This window comes from Punica granatum, chromosome 4, assembly GCF_007655135.1.
Source record: "Punica granatum isolate Tunisia-2019 chromosome 4, ASM765513v2, whole genome shotgun sequence".
Classification (NCBI taxonomy): Eukaryota; Viridiplantae; Streptophyta; class Magnoliopsida; order Myrtales; family Lythraceae; genus Punica; species Punica granatum.
The window spans coordinates 23,829,536-23,841,881 of record NC_045130.1 but is presented as its reverse complement, the minus strand read 5'-3'; the positions used below and the strand labels follow the sequence as shown (position 1 = coordinate 23,841,881).

The 12,346-nt window shown below is 49.4% G+C and overlaps 2 protein-coding genes across 2 annotated transcripts; one reads left to right on the top strand and one right to left on the bottom strand.

The window, feature by feature from the left end:
- Positions 1-3,724: 3,724 nt before the first annotated feature.
- On the bottom strand, positions 3,725-5,842 carry LOC116204241. The gene is made up of 2 exons (XM_031536320.1): positions 5,743-5,842; positions 3,725-4,440 (listed from the first exon to the last, which is right to left on the bottom strand). The coding sequence occupies exons 1-2, from the start codon at positions 5,840-5,842 to the stop codon at positions 3,725-3,727; spliced, it is 816 nt and encodes a 271-aa protein (XP_031392180.1).
- A 4,564-nt stretch (positions 5,843-10,406) lies between these two features.
- On the top strand, positions 10,407-11,334 carry LOC116204240. Its single transcript, XM_031536319.1, has 2 exons — positions 10,407-10,622; positions 10,729-11,334. Exons 1-2 carry the CDS (start codon positions 10,407-10,409, stop codon positions 11,332-11,334), a joined length of 822 nt encoding a protein of 273 aa, XP_031392179.1.
- The last annotated feature ends 1,012 nt before the right edge of the window (positions 11,335-12,346 follow it).

Genomic DNA, 12,346 nt, shown 5'->3' with positions numbered 1-12,346 from the left:
AGCGCCACCCGCGCCCTTCACTAGCACACCCGTGTCTGTCACCCGCGCACTCCCGGGCTCATCATCCAGCGCCACCCGCGCCCGTCACCAGTGCACGCCCGCGCCCGTCACCAGCGCACGCCCGCGCCCGTCACCAGCGCACGCCGCGCCCATCGTCACCAGGCGTCACCAGCGCACGCTCGCGCTCGTCACCCGCGCACGCCCGCGCCCGTCACCAGCGCACGCCCGCGCCCGTCACCCGCGCACGCCCGTGCCCGTCATCCCCGCGCCCGCGCCTGTCACCGCGCACACCCGCGCCCACCACCAGCGCCTGTCCGTGCCCACTAGCTCCCGTCACCGTGCTCGACCGTGCCCGTGCACGTCCATCCTTGCACCCGAATACCCTTTTAAGGGTTCCACCGAGTCACCCGACTCTCAAACACTTCCCCGACTCTTTCCTCGTATTCCGAGGCTAGGTAAAACACTTTCGACTTAGAGGAGTTAGGACTTTTTATATTTTTGCATGGCTATGGAGTATTATGGTGTTTTCATGCATGTTTCATTCACAAGATTTAATTTTTATGCAATTTTATGTTATATTATACACGTACACTATCTTAGGACTTGCTACCATGTCGGAAAGGGGCTTGGATCATCATAAAGAAGACTATCCCGACCCTATTATGGCACATTAAGTCTCGACCAATTCTCTAAAGGAGAGGGTTGAGATTTAAATTGCTCTTTTCGGGTTAAGATCGGTCTCCTTAGCCTATTCAAGTTAATTTCCGAGTTTGTTTTATCATTATTGCATGCATGAAGCCGGTGTTATTTTATCCTTTTCCTTAGTTAACACGTTTGTGAATGTTTGTATGTTTAAATGAGCTAAACAAATCGTGATAACGCCGGCTTTTGTTAAAAAGGAGTGCTATTTATCACGGTTGATGTTTGAGCATGCGAGAAATAATTAAACCACGATTAGGAAATCATTCGTGACTCGGATAGAGCCATGAGAACCTTCGGCCACCCTTCACAAGATGAAGCCGAGGGCTTCTTGGCCTTCCTTGGGTCAAGAATGAGTTCCTTATCTCAAGTTTAATTTGTTGATCGGATGATGTGAAGTTTTACTTCAATGTCTTTACGATTCCCATTAAAATATCATGTAAAGACTCTTTCAAACGAAGCATGCATGGATTCGAGTATCGATGACTCATTCGGGTCCATTTGGTTATGAGGATAGTTTCGGTCATTAGACCAAATTATCCTCGATCCTTATGGAATCGTCTTGGTCGTCGAGTCGCGAATCGTTTTCACAATTAATGCATTCGGCACAACCCTTAAGCATTAATGCCACAAACTAGTTAATCGGGACGCTCACACGATTAAACTCACTTCACACTGATAAAGTTTACCCGAATTGGACATTAATTGATAACTCGCGTCGACGAGTCGTCAAAGGACGTTGGTGCCCTTTTCAAACTTATCAATTTCAAAACCCGAAACGCGCGGTCCGATGTAGCATGGACGTCTGGAAAGGGCTTCTGTGTCTCAAACTTGAGTTTTTACCTGATTCTAGGTAACTCAGGTCAAGATACAGAAGATCTTTCTAGATCACTTCCGGGCAGATCGACCGGTTCTTTGGCTTTTTTGGGGTTCTTGCACAACCCTGGATGATCCAGGGAATCGGTCGACACCGGCTACAGGCCGAGGTGGCCCGCACTGCGATCTTTCCCCTTTTCTGAAAACAATTTTCAAATAGAGGGCAAAATTGTCTTTTCACAATCCAGCGACATCCTTAGGGTTAGCATAACAGAAACACTACAGTACGGGATAAGAACGGGCTACCTGTTCAGGTGCAGGTTCATCTGCATAGCCTTTTCTTATCTAACTGATGAGTTTCTGTTATCCTAACATAGACTCGGGTAACTAGAACAGTTGATCCCTGTGAGAAAACCTGTGAAATGCTGATTAACCTTTCACTCGACCTAACCAAACACTAGATAATGGTTAGGAGGAATTCTAGATTCCAAATCTAGAGTCAAAACACGAGTTTGGTTAATTCAGTGGTAATTCAGTGTCACAATACAGAACAACTGTAAAAGCGATCCACACACTTGAGATTTGACTCTCTTTGTCAAGTTCTCAAAACAAAGCCGAATGCTAAAACGTTGGCACATGTTTGATTGTTTAGCATATGGCATTTGCTTGCAAAAACACCCCTGGGTTAATAATCTGTTAATTCATGTAAACACGACAATAACAAACACTTTGTCTGTTATTAACATGTTGCGTGTTATCTTTCCGCACCTGTTTGCCATGCGGGTCGAGCCTGATCCCTAGGCCGAATAATATTAGGGTTCAACGCCCTAATCATCGAGCACAGGGTCCAACACCCTAATCAACAGTCACAGGGTCCAACGCCCTATTCAGTGAGAGCGTCCATTGAATTTCAGTTCTTCGGTCTTTTCCCTAAACTCACGGTGAGTTAGAGTGGAATAATAACCGAACGCAAAACGACTGGAATTCGACCCTTTTGTAATTTGTATTTATTGTTTTGAGAGCATTGTAAGGATTCTATTTGGTGCATTTATTCTGTAAGAATTCCAGTCGGTGAGCGAACGGTCCGAGAGTCGAATTAATCGAATCGGTCTAATGCTTGCCCAGACACAAGTAAATCCAAGATCTCGCGGTTCTGGTTCACGCAGGGATTCAACCTCCATGGTTCGATGAACTGTAATGCAAGATTGTGAACCAATTCCCCGACATATAGATTTACTTCTTTCCCGGCTTCTCAACCGACATCGTTTGGTTCATCGAATATCCGGTGTCAAAACGTGCGAGCCGAGTGCAGCTTAATTCACGCGATAAATAATAAAACATGCAAGCCTAGCAAACCAGAGTACCGAAAGGGCGTGCGGGATATAGGCCCGCACGTAACATGAACCCCCGAACACGGACTTTCCGGTTCCGCACATACCAATGCCTTAACAAAAAACTAGGTGTTCCATACCCCTAGACCTGGGTAACTTATCCGCCCTCGACCTCCGGGTCGTAAAATGATAAGTGGCGACTCCTTCTCTCATGCGTGTCCGATGCGCGTCCCCGCGGGAAGGTGGACGTTTCGACCAAGCCGCGCGATCCAAAAGCGCGCGATGCGGGCCCCGACGAGAGTCAACATTCGGGTCCGTACAGGCTCCTTTGCAGGAACCTCGAAGATGAACGGGGCGAATGCCACTGCTACTTCCGCCGGAACGTATTCAATGACAAATGGAACCGGGGATTCTTGTGCCCCCTCCTCTTCTCCAATAGCGCATATACTGATCATGTTGATTGTGGGCCCTGAGCTTGACCTGTGATCAGGGAAAGGGTTTGCTCGCACATTCGGTGGCTTAACCTCGTTGAAGGAGATTTGCTTCACGTCAGTCATCTGCTGTATCTTCTCTCGGAGCCTCCAACAGTTAGTTGTGTGACCTAGAGCACCCTGATGAAATTCACAACTAATGCTCTGATTCTGTACTGTTGGATCGAAGTTAAGATGCGACGCCTCCGATCGAATCCTGTTCCCTGCTAGAAGTTGCAGGTAAATGTGGGACAAAGAAGCCGGCAGAGGAACGAATTGCTTGCGTTGGCGAGATGGGGTAGCATTGCCCTGTTGAGCTTACGGAGCAGGAGTCCGCTGCGCCGGCTGAGGAGGTCTCGAAGCTAGGGCTCTACTTTGAACTAGGGCGTGTTGTTGTGGTGGTTGCGGCTAAATGATGAGTGGCGGGGTCGGATAATATGCTTGTTGTGGCTGGTAGGGTGGAGCATAAGACACGAGGCGTGCATATGTTTGAGGAGCCGAAGGTGCAGGTGTGTAGTTCACCGGAAATTGCTGCGGGGGTTGATGCCCCGGGTTGACAGCACTAACGATGGCATCCTTGGCCCTTCTGAAGGTACCGGTTGCTTGCTTCTTCGGTGCCTCCCCTTCCCCCTTACTAGTCGGTCCCTCGATCCTCCCCAACTTGATGTCCATGTCGAGCTTCTTCCCGGCTTCAATAAGCTTGAAGAATGAGGAGGCGTGAGATAAGAGGTGCGAGTAGTATATACCTTTTAGCGTGGAATGGAACAGTTGAACTTGCTGAATCTCACTGATCAGAGGGATATGCTTCGCTGCTTCCCCCCTCCATTCTGTTGCGTAGGCTTCAAAAGCCTGATTATCCTTCATCTCCATGGTGCTCAGCTCTAGGAGCGTAGGGGGTGTCTCCGCACTAAAGTGGTACTGATCGAGGAACTTGTGAGGGAGGTCCGCCCAAGTTGGGACGTCCTCTGCTTTTAGCGTCATGAACCAATCCAATGCTGGTCCCATGAGACTGTCCTGGAATGTCTGGATTATGAATTCCTCGTAGTCCCAGTACTGCAACATCTTGCTTTGGTAGTGGCGGAGATGATGCCTCGGGTCCTTGGTCCCGTCATATCTCTTAAAGTCTGGAATTGTGATTTTCGGAGGCAACCGCCCGAGAATAAGTTCCAGTTGAAGTCACCGTAATCAAGATGAGACGTGCCTGCTTGGAGGGCTTGGATGGTTTCCTCCATTCTCCTCATTCTTCTCTCATGCTCATTTTTAGGAGGCATATTTGTCGGTGGAGCTATAGGGGCGGCCTGAGTAGGCATGCCCAGTTCAGTGGGGGGAATGTTTAGGGGTGGTGGAGCTTGGTAAGGGAAGCTCATTTGGGGTTGTGGAGCTTGGAAGGGGAAATGGTCCGCCGTGGGAGCAGGAGCTTGTGCAAGCACGACTGAAGGGACCGTTGGCGGTGGAACAGTGTAAATCGGAGGTTGAGCGGGTATAGTGAGCGGCGGCAGAGTGAGCATCGCCGAATCCATTGATAGGAACGCCGCGGGTGGCAAAGGCACTGATGTAGGAGCTGGCGGCAATGGCAAAGGATCACTGACTAGATAGACTGTCGGCACATATGTCATTGCTGAAAAAGATACATCCTCGCTATCTGTAACGTAAATAGGCGGGGCGAATGAATTCGGATCTACAGTTATCTTGCGCTCAGGAGGCGAAGTGTAGCTCGACGAAGCTCGGTTCTAATCCCGAAGCATGGACATGAGCTCTGCCATGTTGGTATTCATATTGGCAGCTAGCTGATTAACCATCCCTTCGAGTGCGGTGAAGCGCACGGGATCGATAACATTGGATGGTGCCTGTGCAGGAAAAGGGAGTTGCGCTGGAAGGGTGCCCGCATTGGCCGCTGACGCAATGGGTACCGGCGGTGGTAAAGCGTGTGTGCCTTGCGGTGGAGAGGGCGCTGGCATTGGCGGCATGTCTTGCTCGGAGATAACGAGTTGTTGCTCTTCGGCCATTCTTCAGCGTGCACGAGTTGGGTATCGATGCGACGCCAGTTGTGAGTACCTATATTTACAAGTGTGTGAGTGTAATTGCTGTGCGTTGGCTAATTTCAGAATATAAATGACTAAGCGCATGAATGCATGAGATGCATGAGTTTGAAAACACTAATGCCATTACATCAGTTCGATTCACGTTTCATAATTTACAAAGACTATTTATTCGAAAAAGGAAACATAAATATTAAACCGACACCTATTACAACTCGTAGCTGAGTGAGCGCTATGCGAGTCCTGTGGGGGCAAAAGCGCTAACAAACTAAACCTAAGGATGGGAGACCTTGTGCACTTTCGCCCGCGCTCGGTCCAGCGTAGCGCTCAAACGCGCTATCTCCCTGTCTTGGTTCGCTATGCGTGCGCGAGTCTGAGCCAACTCACTCTGAAGCTCTCTGTAATCTGCAAGCTCTGCACGAGTATCAACAAGCTCACAGCGGAGTCGATCTCGCTCCTCCCTGATGGACTGCAACTCCGTGCGCATGGCACCTTGGACTGAGCTCTCTGCATCTGGAATATCTGCTTGCAGTGCGTGCGGAATTCGTGGCGTGTGTAGCCGACGAGTGGGTGTGAGTCCGTGCTGATGAAACTGTGCCACGTACGCTGCAGTAGCTGAGAAAGCTCGCTCCTCGTCAGTGGGATGCTCCGGGAAGTAAAGCTCCTTAACGATGCGAGTGCCCCACAAGCGTCGAACTTCCTGAACTCATAGAAACCTATCCGAGAGTGAAGCTGTAGCGTCTGCCCACGTAAGCTGGTGTGGAGTGTGATCCGCGTTTGTAGGAATGTCTTGAAGGCTGCCGAGCTGTCTGATGACTCGGACTGGAAAGACAATAGTGCTCCCTAAATGACTAATCAGGGGAAGTCCTATAATTGAAGGATATCCAACGGTCATGGGACCGCTGGGATTCCAACGAGCGGCCCATAAGAACCGTGTTGGGGTGAACTCCTCGAGGAACTGGATCCAATCGGTGTAGTCGCGGTCGGAAGGTTGAAACATTGGGAGTAGACGAACGATGAGTGAGCGCTCATCCGTGATGCATGAAAAAGGATGGGATGAGCCGAACGACCTGATGTATGCGATAAGCCAAATCTAAAGAAGATGTAGAGATCCTCTCGTACATAGTCAAGAGACCGAATGGTCTCAGCCAAGACGGCTTTCACATAACTATGGCCTCCTACCACTTGGAGGATGACTTGGGCAAGTGCCCCGTCTATGAGGTTCGACGAGTATGGGAACAAAATGGTCCCGAAGATGAGTAAGAGAACCCGTGACAGGCGTCACACTGATAGGACTCTCCCGTGGCGTTCAGAGCACGGGCATGTATGAGTTCTATAAGCCATTCAAACCTAATGCCATGCACCCATCCATACTGAAACTCGCGACGAATTTCTTCACCGCGAAGACCTAAAAGAATGCTAGTCTACTCTGTATCGTGGCAAACTGGTTGGGTACCACGATGTCGTGAGTCGGCATGGGCCTCTGAATGAGTGTCGTGTATTCCTCTACTGTGGGAGCTAACTTTGTTCCCTGAAAGCTGAAAACGGCCAGCTGAGTGTCCCAACAACTGATAGCAATTCTGAGCAGGGTCCAGTCAATGGGAGAATCAGCAAGTAGTGGTAGGTCTCCTATGATGAGGCGCAGGAATGCACGGTCAACTGGGCGAAATGAACTCCAAAGGCGTGTGATGTCCGCAGCTGGCGTGATGATGATATCAAGCCTAAGACAGGAATGCGGGCGAACCATTCTTACCTAAATGAAAAAGATGTTGGTTTAATGTTTATAAACAAACTGATGCAATGTCCTAGTTTGTTTTGAATAGATGCATGTAGGTGCAGGAAAATAAACTATAACACGAATTGTTTACATTGTACAACACTCATTCAGTGAAAACAACAAAAGGCTTGCCTAAAAGAAAAATTACGAGCCGACTCAAAGACTCAACTTTTGGGTCGGTTGACGGCATGAAGGTTATTTTGGTCCAGCATGACGGTCCCTGTTTATGCATGGTTTTAGTGTGCCATTGGGAAAACCACTAACTAGGGATGGGGGCTCCTAATTCAAGGGTGTCAATTCCTTGAAATCAAGCGAGGATCTTTGGGGGCCGGTTCGGTGGCAGAGCCGACTCGATCCGTTCCCTTACTCGGAACCTCTGACTAACCTAGCTTCCTAAATCGGTGCCCGTGGGATTTTAGGCATTTGGTACCTAAATCCTCTAGAATGATGCAAAGCAAGTGCAAAAAAGTAAATGTGCGTAAAATAAATATACGGAAAGTGATAAATAAATATGCAAGCAAAGCAAACGGATCGAGCCTGAATACACTAAGTGTGTCCCTAGTGGAGTCGCCAAGCTATACGGACCCGAATGTGGACTCTCATCGGGGCTCGTATGCGCGCGACCTGAAATCGTGCTGCTTGACGGATTGTTCCACCTTCCTATGGGGGACGCATGACGGACACGCGTGAGAAAGAGTCGCCACTTATCATTTTACGACCCGAAGGTCGAGGGCGGATAAGTTACCCGGGTCTAGGGGTAATGGTACACCTAGTTTGCTTAGGCATTGGTCTATTCGGTACCTGAAAATCCAAATTCGGGGGTTCACATTACGTGCGGGCTTATATTCCGCACGCCCTTTCGAATTCGGAATTTCCGGTTTCGTACGACCATTGCCTTAACACATAGGTGTACCTTGTACCCCTAGACCCGGGTAACCTGTCGGCCCTCGACCTTCGGGTCGTAAAATGGCAAGTGGCGACTCCTTCTCACGTGCGTCCGTCGCGCGTCCCCGGGAAGGTGGACACTCCCAAGCCGCGTTGCTTAGGCTCCGCACATGCGTGCCCCAACAAGATTAAATTCGAGTGCGCACACCAGTCTTTGGCTATGCTCTTCTGAAGAAGGGTATGCTTGTTTTGCCGCTCGGAAGCCATTTGAAGTGTCTGTGTGACTTTCAAGAGACAATCTGAAGCATTGTTCATGCTCTGTGTGCTGGTGGAGCATGGCCGAATATGACATTTGGAATTAACTTTTCTCCAGGAAACCGACATTTTTGGACTTCCACTGAAAAGTTGTCTGTATACTGAAAGTTGTTTTGTATAGAGCAGATGATTTGCAAAATGCCTTTGGGGACACTTTTCATCTGTTTGGCATTGAAGTGGATTTTTGAAGTCCAATATTGGCTATCTTCCGACGATCGAGCGAACTATCGGAAAATATGTGATATACTGAAAATGTCGGTTTTGGACATTGTTGAGCTCTCTGGTCGCTCTGTTGCCTTTTGGTGACCCCTAGAGTCCTTCTGTCAGGTGTATGTGTCATTTGCCTGATTTCGCCGACTTGAGGATGAATAGTAATTTTTCGCTTTGTTGAGCCGTTTTTCTGTACTCTGCTCAAGTCATAGCTTGTATGCTGTCAATGAGCTTCATTTGCTGGATGGACCAAAATGGGATGTTGACACTATCAATGAAATCCCTACATGCATTTTTTGAACTCCCATACGTTTTATCTCCTTTTCTTATTCTTTCATTCGCAGCGTTCTAAATTTTCTAAGACGATTCTTTCAAATTTTCAGGCTCCACTTGAATCCAAATCTCCGACACATCGATTTGAACCCATTCGAAGAGCGTCTCGGTGAGCCCCAACCCGTATACTTCGGGGAAGGGCTTACCGAGGATGGTCAAGTGCCCGAGATAGAGGAGAGTTTGCATCGCCTCAAGGACCGTCAACTTGCCTCAGTCGAGCTAACAGAGGAGATCAACGTGGGCACCGAAGAAAAGCCTCGCACTTTGAAAATCGGGATAGGCCTTGACCTCGCACAACGAACCCGGATGGTTGAATTCCTAAAAGAATACCAAGAGGTTTTTGCCTGGTCCTACGTTGATATGTCGGGCTTGGACCCTTCAATAGTCAAGCACTTCTTTCCACTCGACACTGAGAAGTTCCCACCCAAGCGACAGCAGTTACGACGAAAATGGGCCAGCCTTCTCCTCCGCATCAAAGAGGAGGTCATCAAACAGATCAACGCGGGGTTCCTCGAAGTCTGCAACTATTTCGAGTGGGTGGCAAATATTGTGCCAGTAAAAAAGAAGGACGGAAGAGTCCGAGTCTACGTCGACTACCGAGACCTCAACAAGGCCAGTCCTAAGGACAATTTCCCTCTGCCTCACATCGACGTCCTAGTCGATAGTACGGTACGCCACGCTCAGTTCCCTTTCATGGACGGCATCTCTGGGTACAATCAAATTCGGATGGCCGAAAAGGACAAAATCAAGACGACGTTCACCACGATGTGGGGGACTTTTTGCTACCGCGTCATGCCTTTCGGCCTCAAAAATGCCGGGGCGACTTATTAGAGGGCTATGGTCACATTGTTCCACGACATGATGCACAAGGAAGTCGAGGTCTATGTCGATGACATGATTGCCAAGTCCAAAGAAGGAGAAGATCACCTCGTCAACCTGAAGCGCCTTTTTGACTGCTTAAAAGAGTACAAACTCCGGCTCAATCCGACAAAATCCACGTTCGGTGCCCGGTCGGGAAAGTTGCTAGGATTCGTGGTCAGCAAGCGCGGTATCGAGGTTTACCCAGACAAAGTCAAGGCAATCAAAGATCTTCCCCCGCCGTCAACGGTTCGAGAGGTGCGCGGCTTCTTGTGACGATTGAAGTACATCGCACGCTTCATTGCAAACCTGACAAACAAGTGTCAGCTACTCTTTCGCTTGCTCCGCAAAAATGCAGCGATCGAATGGGACCATGAGTGTCAAAACGCTTTCGACACCATCAAGGCCTACTTAGCTCAACTGCTGGTGCTAGTCCCACCTATGCCAAATCATCCCCTCATCTTATACCTAACGGTATGCCGACAGTCTTTAGGATGCATGCTAGGGCAAGAGGACGAGTCGACACACACGGAAAGGGCAATATATTACTTAAGCAAGAAATTTACCGAAGGGGAGTCCAATTATCCAGAGATCGAGAAAATGTGTTGTGCGTTAGTATGGGTTATGCAGAGACTCCGACAGTACATGCTCTATCACACAACTCGCTTGCTCCATGAGGAACATCGCAAAATGGCGCTGCCAACTGACAGAGTACGACATTGAGTACGTGTCCCGCACGTTAGTCAAAGGGCAAGCAATCGCCAACCACCTAGCAGAATTCCCGATTAATGACGACACACCGATAAATGCCGACTTCCCAGACGAAGGAATCCTCCAAGTAAATGACGAGAAGGATGAGCCAACATGGAAGATGTACTTCGACGGGGCGGTCAATTCCGCAGGCTTCGAATTTGGGGCGGTGCTGATATCCCCGGACGGACGCCATTATCCGGTTGCTGCAAAAGTGGACTTCTCTTGCACCAATAACGTGGCAGGAGTACGAGGCATGCATTCTCGGTCTGCGAGCGGCAATCGAATTCAAGGTAAAGGAGTTGGAAGTATTCGGTGACTCCATGCTCACGATCATCCAGACACCGGGGCAATGGAAAACAAAGGACGCAAAGTCAGTCCCATACCATGAGTATCTCAAGGAGTTAGCAAAAAGCTTTGAGAAGATCTCATTCACCTACACTCCGCGTACGAAGAATCAATTCGCAGACGCGCTCGCGACACTCGCATCCATGGCAAGCATCACAGAGGGGAACCTCATCGAGCCCCTTGAGATCAGGATCGCCAAAGGTCCGGCCCATTGCAACGCAATCGAGGCAACCGACGCTAAGCTGTGGTATGAGGACATCAAGCACCTCTTGCAAACGGGTCAATATCCTCCATTCGCCGATCGCCGCGATCGGAAGACGCTCAGACGACTCGCGGTGCACTACTTCCTAAGTGGCGGAACACTCAATCGGCGATCCTTCGACACTACATTGCTCAGGTGCATCGACATACACGAGTCGCAGCGTCTCATGGAAGAGGTGCATGGGGGGAGTTGCGAGCCCCATATGAATGGACTCATGCTCGCCAAGAAGCTCATGCGCTAAGGCTACTACTGGTCCACCATGGAGACCGACTGTGTAAAGCACGTCAGGCACTGTCACCGGTGCCAAGTCTACGCCGACCATATCAAAGCACCCCCTAATGAACTACGCCCCATGACGACCCCGTGGCCTTTTTTGATGTGGGGAATGGACGTGATTAGCCCGATCAATCCCAAGGCATCCAACGGGCACCTGTTCATCTTGGTGGCGATCGATTACTTTACCAAATGGATTGAAGCTATAACACTCGCGTCAGTCACTGCAAAAGCCGTGGCCCGTTTTCTCAAGCGCGACGTCATTGCCTGATACAGGGTCCCTGCAACAATCATCACGGATAATGCCAAGAACCTGAATAACAAGATCATCGACGAGCTCTGTGCGCAATTCAAAATCCAACACCACAATTCCACCCTATACCGTCCCCAAATGAACGGCGCAGTGGAAGCGGCAAAATAAGAACATCAAGAAGATCATCGAAAAAAAGACGGTGAACTACAAAGACTGGCACGAGATGCTCCCCTACGCACTCTTGGCATACCGAGCATCCATACATACTTCGACCGGGGCAACTCCATACTCCCTAGTCTACGGCACGGAGGCGGTCCTTCCGATTGAAGTGGAAATTCCCTCCATGAGGATCCTTGCCGAGGCCAAACTTGAGGAAGCGGAATGGGCAAAACAGAGCTACGAACAGCTAAATCTCATCGATGAAAGGAGACTGAAAGCACTATGCCACGGACAATGCTATCAGCAAAGGATGGCTCGAGCATTTAATGCAAAGGTCCGTCACCACGAGTTCAATCCCGGTGACCTCGTTTTGAGGAAGGTCTTACACGTCACACCTGACTCTCGGGGAAAGTTCTCGTACAAATACGATGGACCCTTTGTTGTTAAGGAGACTTTCTCTGGGGGAGCAATTATTCTGAGCAACATGGACAGGACCGAAAACGCGCTTCCGGTCAACGCTGATGCCATCAAGAAGTATTACCCCTGACCATTCGTGTTCGCCTTTTGT